The sequence below is a fragment of the Gorilla gorilla genome, chromosome 1 (assembly GCF_029281585.2).
Source record: "Gorilla gorilla gorilla isolate KB3781 chromosome 1, NHGRI_mGorGor1-v2.1_pri, whole genome shotgun sequence".
Classification (NCBI taxonomy): Eukaryota; Metazoa; Chordata; class Mammalia; order Primates; family Hominidae; genus Gorilla; species Gorilla gorilla.
In genome coordinates, this window is record NC_073224.2 from 51,565,333 (window position 1) to 51,584,593 (window position 19,261).

Below are 19,261 nucleotides of genomic sequence, written 5' to 3' on the forward strand. Positions count from 1 at the left end.
TCCACTCTCCCCTTCCCCAAGCAGGCCAACTGAGCTGCATTTCCTTCCCACCTAAGGAAGAGAAGTACCTCCAGCAGATTGTGGACTGCCTCCCTTGCATACTGATCCTCGGCCAGGATTGTAACGTCAAGTGCCAGCTGTTGAATCTGCTGTTGGGGGTGCAGGTGCTTCCCACCACCAAGCTGGGCAGTGAGGAGAGCTGTAAGCTTCGGCGCCTCCGCTTCACCTATGGGACTCAGACTCGGGTCAGCCTGGCGCTCCCTGGACAGTATGAACTAGTGCACACGCTGGTTGCTCATCAGGGCAACTGGGAGACCATCCCTGAGGAGGATCTGGAGGTCCAAGAGAACAATGAGGATGCTGCTCATGTTTTAGCAGAACTGGAGGTAACGATGCACCATGCTCTCTTACAGGTACCAATCTCATACTTCTATACCAATTGTATACATATATACCAGCTTTCCTTTTATTTTGACTTTCTAAAAAAGTAATTCGATGATATATAGTCTGAACTCTGAGCAGCAGTGGCTAGTGGAGTCAGAGGAACATAATCTGGGAAGTTGAAAAACAAACAAGGCTGTAGCAATACCCATTCCTGCCTCTCCTTACCATGCTGCAAGGCCCTGAGTAGTTTGCTTGTCTCCTCACTTCCTTATCTCTGTTTCTGAAATGAAAGGAATATGTGATACTTGTATCTTAGCATGCTTTTACAGAATAATTGTAATCAAAGTTAGAAATCCTTTCTCATTTCTTAACAGGAAGATATTGCTTGAATTGTCTCTAGTTACCTCTTTCTAAAAGGAATGATAGATGATGGATGAGTATTGTTCTTATTGGAATTGAGACCAAGTGAAGAATTTTGTGGGTTCTTCCTTAGATCTAACCATTAATTTACTAAGTAGTACAGAGGATAGATCATTTCTCCTACTTTATAAGGAGCATGGGAACGTGAGGACAGGTCTGGCTCAATGTAAGGAGACGCGGAGATCCTGTTATTTGAAGAGTATCTTAGTTTCTCTCATAAACTCCCAAAGAGAGCACAGATCTGTGCCATCTCGTAAGATATCATATTGTCTAAGACTTTATACATTATCACTTAGGAAATACTTCTGTCTTGGTCTGCGTTTCCTTTCCTACTGGATAGTTAGGACCAGGCTATTTAATTAGACCAAATGGGGATGTGACTATGGCAGGGTCAGGAGTGGGTAGGGATAAAATAATTCAGCCATACTCAGAGTTTTACTCTTGGTTAACTGTGCCAGGAAGGATGGGCTGGTTTGGCAGGACCTGAAAGAGTGGTTTCTTCTTTCCTTCTTTCTTATAACCACTTCATCTACCCCACTTCTAAGAAGCTTAGTTTCTCAGTCAATGAATGAGTCCTTTGGTTGTGGCCATGGCCTGTGACACTCTAGAAGTAAAAATTGTCATCTCATTTCCTTCCACAGTCCATATTTCTTTCATCTTGATAAATGCCACAGGGGGCTATGTAACAAGCCCCCATTCTCTCTCAGCTCAGTTTCAGTGGTGGTTTCCTGTGTTTTCAAACTGAGAGTTCACATTTCCTAGCTCCAGGATAATGTGAGGGTTTTTGAATGGCTCTGATAGTAACTCTGGCAGTAATCTTTGTATATTAACTGTGGCATGTTCAGTTGACCCATGAACTTCTTGACAATTCACAAGTATTTCATCCATCCATTCACAGTCTCTCTGTAGTATACAGTCTTGGTCTAGTTCCTTCAAGCTTCCAATAGCTCAATGGTTTTCAAACTTATATATATATTTTTTTTCTTTTCTTTTTTTCTTTTTTGAGATGGAGTCTCTCTCTGTTGCCCAGGCAGGAGTGCAGTGGTGCAATCTCAGTTCACTGCATTCTCCGCTTCCTGGGTTCAAGTGGTTCTCCTGCCTGAGCCTACAGAGTAGCTGGGACTACAGGCACCCACCACCACACCTGGCTAATTTTTGTAATTTTAGTAGAGACAGGGTTTCACCATGTTTGCCAGGGTGGCCTAGAACTCCTTACCTCAGTGATCCACCCACCTCGACCTCCCAAAGTGCTGGGATTACAGGCGTGAGCCACCACGCCTGGCTACTTTTTTATATTTTAATTCACTGTAAGACATACATTTTCTTTCAGGACCCAGTACATATATACACATATACATTTGAAATATAAGTTTCATGAAATATTACTTTTGCTTTCTGCAATACATACTGATAATTTCTTCTCTCTTCGACTTCATTTTTTGAAAATGTTAGTAGCAACCCACTAAGTTGATGCTATGACCTGATAGATTATAACCTGTAGCTTAAAAAACACTGTTGGGCTCAGTGGCACACACTTGTAGTCCCAGCTACTGGGGAGACTGAGGCATGAGGATTGCTTGAACCTAAGAAGTTGTATCCAGCCTGGGCAACATAGTGAGACCCTGTCTCTAAAAAAAATAATAATAATACTGTTAAATAGCAGAAATGACTGCTGTGAGTCAGGTGGTGATTTTCCCCATTCTTGCCTTTAATAACAATCCTGGAATGTGACAAAGCCATCTGCAGGAGAGGCAAATCATTTGACTTTTTTCTCTTAGTCCCTTCATTTTATTTTTTTAAATTACTATTATTATTTTTTACTTTTTTATTTTTGAGAGAGAGTCTTGCTCTGTGGCCCAGGCTGGAGTACAGTAGCGCAGTCTTGGCTCACTGCAACCTCCGCCTTCCAGATTCAAGCAATTCTACTGCCTCAGCCTCCCAAGTAGCTGGGATTACAGGTGTGTGCCACCACGCCCAGCTAATTTTTGTATTTTTAGTAGAGATGGGGTTTCGCCATGCTGGCCAGGCTGGTCTCAAACTCCTGACCATAAGTGATCCTCCCGCCTCTCAACCTTGCAAAGTGCTGGGATTACAGGCATGAGCCACCATACCCGGCCCCTTCATTTTATTGGTTTAAATTTCTAATGCTTGTCTGAGCACAGTGACTTATGCCTGTAATCCCAACACTTTGGGAGACTGAGGGAGGAGGATAGCTTGAGCCCAAACGTTCAACAGCAGCCTGGGCAACCTAGTGAGATGCTGTGTACACACCTGTGGTCTGAGCCACTTGAAAGGCTGGGGTTGGGGGATCAAGTGATCCTTCAACCAGTGGAGGCAGTGGTCAGCTGTGATCGTAGCACTGTACAACACTTGGGCAATAGAATGAGACCCTGTCTCAAAAAAATTTTTTTAAAGATCTTTCTCTTCATTACTTTGTGGGTTTTTTTGTTTGTTTGTGTTTTTGGGATGGAGTCTCACTCTGTTGCCTAGGCTGGAGTGCAGTGGAGTGATTTTGACTCACTGCAGCCTCTGCCTCCCGGGTTCAAGCGATTCTCTTTCCTTAGCCTCCCAAGTAGCTGGGATTATAGGTGCCTGCCACCACACTCGACTAATTTTTATATTTTTAGTAGAGATGGAGTTTCACTATGTTGGCCAGCTGGTCTGGAACTACTGACCTCAAGTGATCCGCCCCCCTCACCCTCCCAAAGTGCTGGGATTACAGGCATGAGCCACTATGCCTGGCCCTAAATTTTTTTTTTTTAATTTCTAATGCTCATTTACTTTTGTTCCATAAATTGAGGTGATATAAGAAAGTCACAGAAAGGAAAGTATGAGCCATCCCCCCAAGCGCGTATCTGAGCATGTGTCTTCCCACTGAGAGCTCCCAGGGCCTACTCCTGGTGTGTGCTAAGCATGCAGACAGGGAACAACTGAGGAGACTACTTGGATGGGATGTTGAGTTACCAAATCAGCTTTCTCTCAGCATAGTTAAAAAATATATTCTCTCTTCTCTTTTCTTGAGGAATTCTCTAGCCTCTCATGTTGTTTCATGTGGTTTGTGAGGCTTCCTTGGCCAGTGTTTCTCAAGATCTGCTTTATTCTCCAGTGGTTTTGATGTAGGCCTCATACCAGATCCCTGTAGTTCTAAGTTTAGAACCCTTTGATGTTGAGTCTCAGAGGGCCTTGCAACCTTTGTGGAATCCAAGCACTGCCCTCTCACTGCAGCCCGGCTCCTGTCTCTGTTAGATACATCAGCAATGCTCAGCTTACTGCTGGGGGCATTGTACAGCAGCTACCTGGAAGACTGTTCATGCCAGCAAGAATGAGCTTTTTGTTTAGCTCCAGTTATTTTTAGGACCAGTGAGTTAGCTCTAAACAGCCCTTCCATCTGATTTGTGAAGAGGGTAGTAAAGAAAGGAAACATTTAGCTAAAGGAAATCAAGATTGAATTAGGGGAAATGCAATGTTCATTTTGAACTGTCAAATTATCAAAGCAGAATTTCCCCTGCCCTCTTATACAATGGTCATTCTTCTAATACGTTATTTTAAAGTCCTCATAAATTAGCCATTTTCAGTTTGTTCCAGAATAGGCCAACTCACATGGACCCACACTGCTTGGTATTCCATCTTTTTAATTCTGGATCCCCTGAGATTCTCAGTTCATAATTCAACAATAGAGGAACACCATCAAGCCATTAGTATCTGAAACCTCATTTAGTGTTCAAATATAGTCACTTTCCAATTGGCAGCACATTTCACCATTCACCATATTCACTAGTTGTGTCTTTGTATACAAAAGTACTCCCCCTTCCCCACCCTCATGCCTTTCCTTCAAGCATGTATATCTGACACCTCCTTTTCTTTTTCTTTCTTCTTACAAATCTGATGGAACAGTTGTCTGCCTTAGAGTTGCTCAATCTGATATATCTCTGTGTGTGTGTGTTTTTTGTTTTTTTTTTTCCTGTGAACACCTATAAGAAAAGGAAGAAGCAGCAGCAGAAGTGATTAAACTTGCTCAGCCTAAGATGGGATTCCTGCAGCCTGGAGGTGGCGTTTCATTTACTGTGGCAGTTACATAGCTTCAGTTGATCTGCTCTGATCAGTAGCCTGTTTATCCCCACCAGGTGCTTTTGGCCCTTTGGGCTTCCACATACTGACCTGGTTTTTGGCTCATGGTGTTATCTGGTGGGGTTTACTTCGGGGAACTTTTTTTTTTTTTGAGATGGAGTCTTACTCTTGTCACCCGGGCTGGAATGCAATGGCGCGATCTCGGCTCACTGCAACCTCTGCCTCCCAGGTTCAAGCGATTCTCCTGCCTCAGCCTCCCGAGTAGCTGGGATCACAGGTGCCTGCCACCATGCCTGGCTAATTTTTGTACTTTTGGTAGAGATGGGGTTTCGCCATGTTGGCCAGGCTGGTCTCGAACTCCTGACCTCAGGTGATCCGCCCACCTCGGCCTCCCAAAGTGCTGGGATTACAGGTGTGAGCCACAGCGCCTGGCCTTTTTTTTTTTTTTTTTTTTTTTTTTTTTACCGTTTTTAACTCTAACCAATGGGAGTAGTAAAGTTTTATCTTTATAGTCCTCAACTAATAGCTAATCTGTTTCTTTGTTTTGTTTTGTTTTGGCTTTTTAATTTTTGAGACAGGGTCTCACTCTGTTGTCCAGGCTGGGAGTACAGTGGTACGACCTTGGCTCACTGCAACCTCTGGCTCAAGTGATTCTCCTGCCTCCTCCCAAGTAGCTGGGACTACAGGCGTGCATCAACATGCCTGACTAATTTTTGTGTTTTTTGTAGAGACAGGGTTTCACCATGTTGACCAGGCTGGTCCCGAACACTTGAGCTCAAGCAATCCGCCTGCCTCGGCCTCCCAAAGTGCTGGGATTACAGGGATGAGCCACCACGCCTGGCCACTAATTGTTTTTGTTTGTTTGTTTGTCTGTTTTGCTAACCTGTTTTTAATAAACAGATATTGGTATTTTAAAATTTTCAGTAATTAATGCTTTTACAACTCATAAGCATTATAAAGGATCTTAAAATGACAAGTTTACATAAAATTTTAACCCCAAATTTACTAAACACTGTTTGTTGCTAGAAAACTGGCTTCTCTCAATTCTTGTCTAGTTATTGGCATTTTAAGACCAGACTGGGCAACAAAGTGAGACCTCGTCTCTACAAAAAATTAGCCAGGTGTGGAGGTGTACACCTGTGGTCCAAGCTACATAGGAGGCAGAGGCAGGAGGATCACTTGAGCCCAGGAGGTCGAGGCTGCATTGCATCTTGGGTGACAGAGTGAGACCCTATCTCAAAAAAAACCACACGCCCGCCCCGCCACACACACACACACACACACACACACACACACACACACACACACACACACACACACACACACACACACACACCCCAACATCTGTGGCTCACATCTGTGGTCCCAGCACTTTGGGAGGCTGAGGTGGGCGGATCGCCTGAGGTCAGAAGTTTGAGACCAGCCTGGCCAACATGGTAAAACCCTGTCACTATTAAAAATACAAAAATTAGCTGGGCATGGTGGCAGGCACCTGTAATCCCAGCTACTCAGGAGGCTGAGGCAGGAGAATCACTTGAACCAGGGAGGCAGAAGTTGCAGTGAGCCGAGATCATGCCACTGCACTCCAGCCTGGGCAACAAGAGTGAAACTCTGTCTCAAAAAAAACAAACCCAACATTTGTTATATATTACTTACCTTTAGTTAGATACCATATTGTCTCTTGAGTATATCTAGGTTAAAAGATAAAAGTTGATAGGTAAAAGGTAGGAAAGACTGCTGAGTGAGATCCTCAGGGCACGAAGATACTGTTGGAGGAGGGAGTCTATGGAATTGGGCCAAAAAATGGTCAACTCCAAGGGAAAAGAAACAAGGATCATTTATATGTACAGGACAGAGAAACAAGAAATGATATTCTAGAGGTATAATTAAAATTTTAAAAACTCTTATTTTATGTGGCAAAAAAAGGAAACTGAAGTGATATATTTAAAAAGGATGTGGAAAGTTCAGGCAAATGCTAAATTATAAATTCTTTATGGCAGTAATCCTATTTTGTTTTTAATATCTCTCTCACCTTTACCCTAGCATGCACTAGCATACATAGTAAAATCTAACCATCCTGCATACATTGCTCTTTACCAAAAAACCTGGGAGTTCCTGTTATAGGCTAATATACCTATGAAGGATATGTGTGATTCAGAGGCAATAATTTTTTTTAATCCCTATGCTCACTATAGTAACCTTGATATCTCTTAAAAGAACAGCCTGGCTGGGCACAGTGGCTCACGCCTGTAATGCCAGCACTTTGGGAGGCCGAGGCAGGAAGAGCGCTTGAGTTCAGGAGTTTGAGACCAGCCTGGGCAACAAGGCAAAACCCTCTTTCTACAAAAAATACAAAAATTAGCTGGGTGTGGTAGCACATGCCTGTAGTCCCAGCTACTCGGGAGGCTGAGGCGGGAAGACCCCTTGAGCCTGGGAAGTGGAGGTTGCGGTAAGCTGAGACCGCGCCATTGCATTCCAGCCTGGGTCTCTGTCTCAAAAAATACCTAAATAAATAAAAACATCCTGTGTGGCCATAAAAAAGAATGAGTTCATGTCCTTTGCAGGGACATGGATGGAGCTGGAAGCCATCATTCTTAGCAAACTAACACAGGAACAGAAAACCAAACACTGCATGTTCTCACTCATAAGTGGGAGTTGAACAATGAGAACACATGGACACAAGGAGGGGAGCATCACACATGGGGGCCTGTCGGGGGCTGGGGGGAAAGGGGAGGGAGAGTATTAGGACAAATACCTAATTCAGGTGGAGCTTGAAACCTAGATGACGGGTTGATAGGTGCAGCAAACCATACCTATGTAACAAACCTGCATGTTCTACACATGTATCCCAGAACTTAAAGTAAAAAAAAACAAAACAAAATAACATCCTGAAGCTGAGGCTGTATTTTCTCAATTCACCGTCAGTGATTCATCTCTGGCCTTCCAGGGTTAGCTCTTGAGGCAAAAATCTGACAGCAGTCACAGTCTTAATCTTCTTTTGTCTTCTGCCTTTGCTAGGATTCTACCTCTTTCCTGCACCAAATGGCTTCCTTTCTGTTTTTACTATCTCACATATTTGTTTCCTTCTGAGTAGAGGATGGATGGGGTAGGGAATCTTCCCTAATTCAGAGACTCAGAGGTTGAAAAGTATTGTCAATGGGCAGAAACTGTTGTTAGGACTATTAACAATATTTTCTTTTTGACTGCTATTGTGATGTCTCAGCCAATCCATAGAGGATATTATCTTGTTTGATAACAAAGCCTTTACTTTGTAACCAGCATATACTTCTTAATACAGAACCCTAGCTAGAATTGTTAGGACCCCTGAAAGCATCTAGTCTATCTTTTTTTTTTTTTGAGACGGACTCTCACTCTGTCGCCCATGCTGGAGTGCAGTGGCGCGATCTCGGCTCACTGCAAGCTCTGCCTCCCGGGTTCACACCATTCTCCTGCCTCAGCCTCCCAAATAGCTGGGACTACAGGTGCCCACCACCACGCCCAGCTAATTTTTTTGTATTTTTAGTAGAGACGGGATTTCACCGCGTTAGCCAGGATGCTCGTGATCTCCTGACCTCAAGATCCACCCACGTCAGCCTCCCAAAGTGCTGGGAGTACAGGCATGAGCCACCACGCCCGGCCGCATCTAGTCTATCTTTTATTCTACTTTCATAACTTCCCAAACACCAAATCAGACAGTGCTTGACACACAGTGGGCCTTCAATGACTGTTTAAACATTGTCTTTGTAGCTACATGGACCTGGATTTATATCCTGGTTTTGTCACTTAGCTGTGTCACTTTGTTCTCTCATTTGTAAGATGGAGCTATAATTCCTGTCTTTTTTTTTTTTTTTTTTTTTTTTGAGACAGTGTCTCACTTTGTCGCCCAGGCTGGAGTGCAGTAGCAAGATCTTGGCTCACTGCAGCCTCAACCTCCCAGGTTCAAGTGATCCTCTCACCTCAGCCCCTGAGTGCCTGGGACTACAGGTGCATGCTACTATGCCTGGCTAATTTTTGTATTTTTTTGTAGAAATGGGGTTTTGCCATGTTGCCCAGGCTGGTCTTCTAGGCTGAAGCAGTCTGCCTGCGTCAGCCTCCCAAAGTGCTGGGATTACAAACATGAGTCAGTGTGCCCGGCCTGTAATTCCTATCTTTTAGAATTGGTATGAGGCTAAAGTGAGAGAATGTGTTGAAAGCACCTACCACAGTGTCTGGCACATAGTAAGCCCATTTCCTCCTCCCTTTGAATAAATCAGTGTCCTTGAGAAGATTTCCTGCTCTCTCAGTCACCCATCCTTTCCCTGACAATCATCCACATTGGAACTCCTCCCAAAACTTAAGGCTCCTTGTTCCAACTTACTTATAGTTATTCTTCTACTCTTATTAGAGAGAACGTTCTTCATAATTCATTATGGCTTATTTTTGTAATAAAATGAAAGGAGAAAGCTGTTATAAAAGGTTAATAATACAGAAGTATATAAAAGTTGAAAGGTAAAGTTTTCCCTCCTTTCTGTTTCCCTCTTCTCCATTCTAGACAAAATATTTTGTCTCTCTCTCTCAATCTAGTAAGTGGCAAGAGAATAAAATTCAGATTTCTACTGTTATCTGCATCAGTAGATACCTGGGTGTTTGACTGTCCATTAGGTAGAATGCATAGAGACCATTCAATATATTCTTACCAACTTGTCGGTTACCTAATCCGTTGTCATTTGAGATAGAGAGAAGAGAGTTGAGATCCTTAAAGTCTTCATGCTTATGAGTTGAGAATCAGAGCTAAAGCCTTTGCTTTGGGGTGTTTGGGATTATAAATATTCTTCTACTTTTAGCATGATGGTCTCATGCTTTCTATGGCTACTGAGGGCTATGACTGTGATTCTGTTTTTTCTAAGTCTTATATCTGGCCTGAGTTACACACTGATGCTTTTACTAGGTAGGGAGATGAGCTCGTATCCATTCAATGTTGACTACTGGGATAAAACTCTGGTTTGCCTTCACATTGATCCCAGTTTCTTTGAGGCATGTTATAACCTAGAAACATGTTATAGCCTGTTTGGTTGCAGCTCCCCCTTGGAAAGTATATGTACCAACAAGAGTCAAGGTATTTTCTTTTTCTTTTTTTTTTTTTTTTGAGATGAAATCTCGCTCTGTCGCCCAGGCTGGAGTGCAGTGGCACGATCTTGGCTCACTGCAACCTCCGCCTCCTGGGTTCAAGCGATTCTCCTGCCTCAGCCTCCTGAGTAACTGGGATTACAGGTGCCTGCCACCATGCCTGGCTAATTTTTGTATTTTTAGTAGAGATAAGGTTTCAGTATGTTGGCCAGGCTGGTCTCAAACTCCTGACCTTAAGTGATTCACCTGCCTTGGCCTCCCAAAGTGCTGGGATTACAGGCGTGAGCCACCACACCCAGCCAAGTCAAGGTATTTTCTATACAATAACAAAAATAGGGAGGTATTTTACTTAATATGTAATTAATATTTAAGAGTGATGGTTCAGGGAACTATTTAGAAATGAAAAAGAATCAGCCCTGTGTGAAAACAAACAGGAGAAACCTTTCAAATGCCCCATGAGAATGTCACGAGAGGAGAATTGGAAGTAAAGTAGCTAGAATATGGGGACAAGGATAGAGGTCAAGGCTGTCCAAGGGCAGGACAATTACTAATATATAGTTGTGTGTGAACCTGAGGCTTCAGAACTCTGGAGAAAGCAAAGACATCTGCTACCTACCAACTTTAGCCTGCGTACATAACTGTTTTCTGGCTTTTGTTTGTATGTTTGTTTATATTTTAGAAATAGGGTCTCACTCTGTTGTTCAGGCTAGAGTGCAGTGACGTGATCACGGCTCACTGTAACCTAGGCTCAAGGGATCTTCCTGCCTCAGCCTCCTGAGTAGCTGGGACTATAGGTGGATGTCACCATACCCGGCTAATTTGTTTTATTTTTTGTAGAGATGGAGTCTCGCCATATTGCCCAGGCTGGTCTCGAACTCCTGGGCTCAAGGGGATCTTCCAGCCTCAGCCTTCCAAAGTGCCGGGATTACAGGCGTGAGACACTGTGCCAGGCCACTGTTTTCTGTTTGAATTATCAGTTAGTATAATCATCCTTTGTTATAATAGAGTTTTAGTAATGTGCCATGAGCTACAGAGTAAGGATTCTTCACCTATAAGAGTCAGTATTCTTAGGAAGGGGTCAGCCTTCGTCAGTGATTGAGTGATTACTTCTTGGCATTTAAAATAGCGTCACTGGCTGGGCACAGTGGCACATACCTATAATCCTAGCACTTTGGGAGGCTGAGGCAGGAGGATCGCTTGAGCTCAGGAGTTTTAAGACCAGCCTGGGCAACTTAGTGAGACTTTGTCTCTACAAAAAATTTAAAAATAAATAAAATAGTGTCATTTTACACTTTATACCCAAAACAAAACCAAAGAAGTATATTCTGGTGTTTGTAGAGTAGCAAGCTCCTTTCTATTGCATTTCTTTTTTTTTTTTTTTTTTTTAAGATGGAGTTTCACTCTTGTTGCCCAGGCTGGAGTGCTATAGCATGATCTCGGCTCACCGCAACCTCCGCCTCCTGGGTTCAAGCAATTCTCCTGCCTCAGCCTCCCGAGTAGCTGGGATTACAGGCATACGCCACCACCCCGGCTAATTTTGTGTTTTCAGCAGAGATGGGGTTTCTCCATGTTGATCAGGCTGGTCTTGAACTCCCAACCTCAGGTGATTCGCCTGTCTCGGCCTCCCTAAATGCTGGGATTACAGGCGTGAATCACTGCACCCGGCCTCTATTGCATTTCTTAATCATGCCAAGAAAATGGGTGGTAACAGATCAACTTCTGTAAACTCCACAGATTTATGCAGAATGCATTCTACAAGAGAAATCTCTTTAGGAATTCACTGTGACTCAATATAGGAATTATGGGTTACTGTCATGATTCCTTGAGATTCTTTTTACTTGATTGAGTTAGGAGCAAAATGCTTACTCATTGCTTTATTCTTGGAGTAGAGGCAAATGCAATTTCAGATAAATGTGTGGGATAAAATGTGTGGGATGGGAGTTGAAAGATAGAAGATTTTACATATGCTGATTGAAAGTGGCTTTGAGCATCATTTCTTCATTAATTCATTCCATGTTTATTTATTGGATGCTTACTAAGTGCCAGGCACTGTTCTAGGTGCTAAGAAGGTATATAGCCATCCATGAAACAGTCTGAGGTCAGACTTCCCTCTCAGGTGGCCATACTAAGGCCCATAACAGCTCCGGCTCATCCTCTTTATATTAATTTTTATTTTTTCACTCCCTGTCTCCAGGAAACAGTGTTGGCGTCCTTTTTTGTTTATAACCGTCAAGCATGAGTCATCCCTTCACTGAGTATTGCAGAATCGCATATCACATTCCAGCCTAATTCGTACTGCTGCCAGGGTCTCTGCCAGCAGCTCTTTGCCTATCTTCTGACAATCATGATACTCAGAGCAGTGAGACCAACTGCACATGTTGGTCAACTGGGGAAGGGAGAAGACAGAGCATGATACCTGTTTTCTATCCATTTTTGTTTAGTACAGGGTATATTTAGGAATAGGCAGCTTCTGGCCGGGCACGGTGGCTCACGCCTGTAATCCCAGCACTTTGGGAGGCTGAGGCAGGCGGATCACGAGGTCAGGAGATCGAGACCATCCTGGATAACATGGTGAAACCCTGACTCCACTAAAAATACAAAAAAATTGCCGGGCGTGCACCTGTAGTCCCAGCAACATGGGAGGCTGAGGCAGGAGAATGGCGTGAACCTGGGAGGCGGAGCTTGCATGAGCCAAGATCGCGCCACTGCACTCCAGCCTGGGCAACAGAGCGAGACTCCGTCTCAAAAAAAAAAAAAAAAAAAAAAAAAAGGGCAGCTTCTTTGTGGGTGCCAATATATCAGGACATACTCTACCATTAGAAAGCCCAAAATCCATGGCAGGGCACGGTGGCTGGTGCCTGTAATCCCCGCACTTTGGGAGACCAAGGTGAGTGGATCACCTGAGGTTGGGAGTTTGAGACCAGCCTGACCAACATGGAGAAACCCCATCTCTACTAAAAAAACAAAATTAGCCCGGCGTGGTGGCGCATGCCTGTAATCCCAGCTACTCGAGAGGCTGAGGCAGGAGAATTGCTTGAACCTGGGAGGTGGAGGTTGCAGTGAGCCAAGATTGTGCCATTGCACTCCAGCCTGGGCAACAAGAGTGAAACTCCGTCTCAAAAAAAAAAAAAAAAAAAAATTAAAAATAAAGCCTGAAATCCCTTTTTTTAAATTAATTAATTAATTTATTTTTTTTTTTTGGACAGTATCTCACTCTGTTGCCCAGGCTAGAGTGCAGTGGTGTGATCTCAGCTCACTGCAACCTCCACCTCCCAGGTTCAAGTGATTCTCATTCCTCAGCCTCCCAAGTAGCTGAGACTACAGGCATATGCCACCATGCCCAGCTAATTTTTTTTTTTTTTTTTTTTTTGAGACGTAGTCTCACTCTGTCGCCCATTCTGGAGTACAATGGCATGATCTCGGCTCACTGCAACCTCCTCCTTCTGGGTTCAAGTGATTCTTCTGCCTCAGCCTCCTGAGTAGCTGGGACTACAGGCTTGTGCCACCACACCTGGCTAATTTTTGTATTTTTAGTAGAGACGAGGTTTCACCATATTGGCCAAGCTGATCTTGAACTCCTGACTTCGTGATCCACCTGCCTCAGCCTCCCAAAGTGCTGGGATTACAGCTGTGAGCCACCGTGCCCAGCCTAATTTTTGTATTTTTAATAGAGACTGGTTTTGGCCATGTTGGCCAGGCTGCTCCCGAACTCCTGGCCTCAAGCAATCTGCCCACCTCAACTTCCCAGAGTGCTGGGATTACAGGCATGAGCCACTGTGCCTGACTTCCAAAATTCATTTCTTTAATAATGAATTTACACCTATGAGCAAATAAAGTCAACTGGTCTCTTAAAAACAGTATTGGGCCAGGCATGGTGGCTCACGCCTATAATCCCAGCACTTTGGGAGGCTGGGGCAGGCAGATCACCTGAGGTTAGGAGTTCAAGACCAGCCTTGCTAACATGGCAAAACCCATCTCTACCAAAAAATACAAAAATTAGCTGGGCATGGTGGCACATGCCTTGTAATCCCAGCTACTCAGGAAGCTGAGGCAGGAGAATCACTTGAACCCAGGAGGCAGAGGTTGCAGTGAGCCAAGATCGCACCACTGCGCTCCAGCCTGGGTGACAAGAGCGAAACTCCATCCCCCCCCCCCAAAAAAAACCGTATTGGTCTTACAAATGGACTTGGCAGCTTTGGCTGATGTTTCTGTTGTGCACACAAAATAGTCCTTTAAGGAAAACCTGAAAATTTATTCTAGAATTTTAAGATAATCCATCAGAAAAAACAAACAAAATTCTTCCTGAAATTTCTAAACAATACTTTGGTTTTGAATATTTAGGCTTTCCTTTCATAAATTTGATTGGTTGATTTATATCTTTTAAAAAATATGTCTTTAGGGCAGCTTTGTAGTATAAAAAATATTTCCACCTATAATTCTTTACTTTAATGTAACTGTTTTCTTTTCTTTTCTTTTCTTTTCTTTTTTTTTTTTTTTTTGAGACAGTCTTATTCTGTCACCCAGGTTGGAGTGCATGGTGTGATCTCAGTTCACTGCAGCCTCCGTCTCCTCGGTTCAAGCAATTCTCCTGCCTCAGCCTCCTGAGTAGCTGGAATTATAGGTGTGCACCAGCATGTCCGGCTAATTTTTGTATTTTCAGTAGAGACGGGGTCTCCCCATATTGGCCAGTCTGGTCTTGAACTCCTGACCTCAAACGATCTGCCCACCCCAGCCTCCCAAAGTGCTGGGATTACAAGTGTGAGCCACCACACCCAGCCTAATGTAACTGTTTTCCTTTCCTTTTAGTCTTTATCTCATTGTTATATGTGATTATAATGTTGTCATTTATGCAGTTGTATGTTCTATTTTAAACCTTAAAATTTGTTACTTACCAACTTTTTGAATATGCCTGACTGAAATGATTCATATTGTAGCATGTGTGACTCAGGGTAGTGAAAGGGGGTTTGTTTTGAATAGCAAGATGAGCATCAGACTAGTCTTCCAACCAGAAAACATTCCATGCAACTTGAGACACAGATGAAACAGCAAATTTCTTCTTGGCTTGGGGTTGGATAAAGGGTGGATTGACTTATGTAGTGTTTGCTAAAATGACAAATGGTGAGATGCTAAAAGCACTTTGAGCTTTAGGGAGTTCAAAGTAGCCAGGCAAATTAAAGTTATGTGACCTATCTGAGAATATAGCATAGTTCTTTGTGAGAAAAGAGAGATATTTGTGCTTTGTTGGAAATAAAAAAGATTTTAAAAACTCAAACAAGGCTGGGCACAGATCGCTTGAGCTCAGGAGTTCAAGTCCAACCTGGGCAACATGGCAAAACCCCATCTTTACCAAAAAAAAAAACCCAAAAAAGAATGAAAATTAGGTGGGCATAGTGGCTCACACCTGTAGTATCAGCTACTTGGGTGGCTGAGGTGGGAGGACCACTTGAGCCTGGGAGGTTGAGACTACAGTGAACCTTAATTGCACCACTGCACTCCAGGCTGGGCAACAGCACAAGACCTTGTCTCAAAAAAAAAAAAAAAACCACAAACAAACAGAAAAACTTTTATCAAAAATACCTACTGCTCATGCTGGGTGTGGTGGCTCACACCTGTAATCCCAGTACTTTGGGAGTCTGAGGCAGGTGGATCACTTGAGGTCAGCAGTTCAAGACCAGCCCGGCCAACGTGGTGAAACCCCATCTCTACTAAAAATACAAAAATTAGCCGGGCGTGGTGGTGCGTGCCTGTAATCCCAGCTACTCCGGAGGCTGAGGCAGGAGAATTCACTTGAACCCAGGATGCAGAGGTTGCAGTGAGCCGAGCTCGTGCCATTGCACTCCAGCATGGGTGACAGAGTGAGACTGCATCTCAATCAATCAGTCAATCAATAAACCTGCTGCTCAAATAGGGTAAGAAATAAAAACAGCATAATCATCTGAAAGAAACAAAATTGTGTATCTTTTAGACTTCAGACAAAGTAAATATTCAACATCTGATAACTGTTAAGGACACAAACTTGAGCATATTTGTGTTGAGTTCTTTTATAACTCTAAAATATGCTAGAATTCTGTGGAGGATTGATTCTGAGTTTGCAGAACCTTGAAGACATCAGGAGTCTGTGTACCTACAATGGTAATATATTAATATGTGTGAGTCCCTAGTTAACCGTTTACACCTGGAATGCCAGGCAAAGTAGACAATGTCAGAGACACAGAGGAACAACCTGTGCAATGGATGGAAATGCAGTAGATGGACATATGCTCTTGTGTGTTTGGAACCTTCACAGGAAAGAAGTAGAACACAAAGTGGAAAGTGCAGACTAGGCAAAGGACCTGTGGAAGGTTTGTTTCTAAACCTCAAACCTCAAACCTCAAAGATCTTTTTTTTTTTTTTTTTTTAATTGAGACAGAGTCTTGCTTTGCCGCCCAAGCTGGAGTGCAGTGGGGCGATCTCAGCTCACTGCAACCTCCGCCTCCTGGGTTCAAGCCGTTCTCCTGCCTCAGTCTCTGGAGTAGCTGGGGCTACAGGCGCCCACCACCACACCCGGATAATTTTTGTATTTTTAGTACAGATGGGGTTTTGCCATCTTGGCCAGGCTGATCTCAAACTCCTGACCTCAAGTGATCCTCCTGCCTTGGACTCCCAAGGGCTGGGATTACAGGCGTGAGCCACTGCGCCAAGCTTAAAGATCATTCTCGAAACTCACTTTAGCAAACTTGGGTATTTCAGTTAGGATTAGGTTCAATTGTAACAGATCATCAAACAAACAAACAAACAAACCAAAACTCAGGAACTTAAAGATAGAGTTTTTGGGTTTTTTTTTTTTTTTTTTTTACCTTACATGAAAGAAGTCTGAAGCTAGGTAACTGAGAGCTGGCGTGGCAGTTCTGTGATCACTAGAGACCTAAGCTCCCTCTTTCTTTTGGTGTCATCATCTTTAGTGCTGGCTTCCACCATCAGGTTTGCCTTAGGGCTGCTGAGTGATCGCTGCTGTTCTAGCTGTCACATCTGTGCTCCAAGCAGGAAGAAGGACAAGGCCAAAGGACATATTTCCTGGTAGAATCCACCCCCTGTACCCTAAAGGGCTTTCCTGGAAACCCCACCCACTTATTGGATACCCGTATCTGTAAAGGACATTGCCTTCCCTTATAACATGGAGACTAGATATTGGATAGGCAAACCTTGGTCTCTGCCATACCAAGTGATCGATCATATTCCTAAAGGTATTTCTTAGACTTAGGTTGCTAAGACTTTGGGATATCTACAGACTCAGAACAGGACAGTAATAATGTTTGGTGAACCTGGCTTTTCGTTTCCTGCTTAATTGATTAATTCAACAGTATTTAGGACTTACCACATGCTAGGCACTGGCGCTACAATAGTAAGCAAAATAGACACAGTCCCTGCCCTCAAAGAGTTTACAGACCCATGGGGGAAAGAAAGATTTTAAAGAAGTGGATTATAAATATGTTGAACCTTAAGAAGAGGGAAGTAAAGTGTGCTTGGTTGGGACTGTGTGATAGGAAAGGCTCTATAAGGATATGTCATAACATATACATTGGAACTTAAAGGATGCTTAGGAGTTAGCCAGGTCAGAATGGCAGGGATGGGGGTGTCAGAGGAGAGCAAGAGGGGGAGGAGTGCCCCAGGTCGACTCACTCCCAGTCTGATAATTTCCATTACAATTCCCTTTTCTTCCATTATTTGTCTTAATTCTTTATCAGAGGGAATCAGTGGGAATGTCTAAGCAATAAAGGAAGGCAGAGACCAAAATTTTTTTTTAATCTGATGGCTAAAGGGGTTGCCATCCTTTCTACTTCTTTGTTTTTTCACTCTCTCTAGATGAGTGCCTGCCTCCGTAGGCTGTACCAGGGAGTGTTGGTAACCGAGGAAGGAGGTGGATCAATGGCTGGGGTACCGAAGTCCAATTGTTCCATTGTAGATCAGGATTTTGGTCTCAGTGTGGGACTTTGGGGAGACAGGGATTGGTTCTGACCCTGAGGCGCTGATGTATGACCCCCTTCCCCTTCCAGGAAGTGGACGTTGTGGTAGCACCATGCCAAGGCCTCCGGCCCACAGTGGATGTTCTGGGTGACTTGGTGAATGATTTCTTGCCTGTGATAACCTATGCACTCCACAAAGATGAACTCTCTGAGAGGGATGAGCAAGAGCTTCAGGAAATCCGAAAGTATTTCTCCTTTCCTGTATTCTTTTTCAAAGTGCCGAAACTGGGCTCGGAGATAATAGACTCCTCAAGTAGGAGAATGGAGAGCGAAAGATCACCGCTTTATCGCCAGCTAATTGACCTGGGCTATCTGAGCAGCAGTCACTGGAACTGTGGGGCTCCTGGCCAGGATACTAAAGCTCAGAGCATGTTGGTGGAACAGAGTGAAAAGCTGAGACACTTGAGCACATTTTCTCACCAGGTGTTACAGACTCGCCTGGTGGATGCAGCCAAGGCCCTGAACCTGGTGCACTGCCACTGCCTTGACATCTTTATTAACCAGGCATTTGACATGCAGCGGGACCTGCAGATCACTCCCAAACGTCTGGAATATACTCGAAAAAAGGAGAATGAGTTGTATGAATCATTGATGAATATTGCCAACCGAAAGCAGGAGGAAATGAAGGATATGATTGTTGAGACACTTAATACCATGAAGGAGGAACTTCTGGATGATGCTACTAACATGGAGTTTAAAGGTAGGTCCCAGAGAGCTTGTTGGGGTGCTGGCACGGGAGGAGTCTCTAACCATTTTCTAGCCGGAAATTAAGAACGTTAATTCCTAAGGTTAAAGGAATCTCAGGGTAACTTCATCCACCCCACTGTTACCAGCAGGAGCCCACTATTTAGCCAAGGTGGCCTCTCTTGCTCTCAGAGATCATTGTGGAAGATTCCACCCTCATTCCTTCCCAAGAACATTAGCTCAACTTTTGGTAAATTCATCCTAATAGCTCCATAATCTCCACTTTCTGCCTGTACCCCTTCAACCCCTAATGGAGCTGGAGAAGAGCTGCTTGGAGAATGTTAGTAAATTGTGCTTTAACCTTTGCTCCTGCAGTATGGCGCATGCCTCTTTATTGGTTCTTTTTGTCTCATTGTCTAATTTCCTTTCAGGCTGCTTCTGAAGCCCACATCAGGAGGATTTCCCAAAGTTGTGTTTTTAGCCTTTTGACAGTCCTATTCTTCACAAATGGCTACTAACAAAATTGAGTGAAAGTGATTGGTCAGGTCTTTGGGTGTCTGAGATGCTGCTGATTTTGTATACTGACTTCTGTATAA

General features: G+C 43.7%; 1 protein-coding gene across 9 annotated transcripts in view; it reads left to right on the forward strand.

Moving 5' to 3' along the window:
- The window catches only part of DSTYK (dual serine/threonine and tyrosine protein kinase), a 69,182-nt gene that overhangs the window by 23,820 nt on the left and 26,101 nt on the right, over nt 1–19,261 (forward strand). For 3 of the 9 annotated variants that reach the window (XM_019029478.3, XM_055369391.1, XM_055369404.1), the window contains exons 2-3: nt 22–413; nt 18,012–18,681. In XM_019029478.3, coding sequence (XP_018885023.1) covers nt 22–413; nt 18,012–18,681 — 1,062 coding nt within the window. The remainder of the gene's footprint in view (nt 1–21; nt 414–18,011; nt 18,682–19,261) is intronic. The other 6 variants (XM_004028241.5, XM_004028242.4, XM_055369411.1 and 3 more) reach the window with 3 other exon arrangements.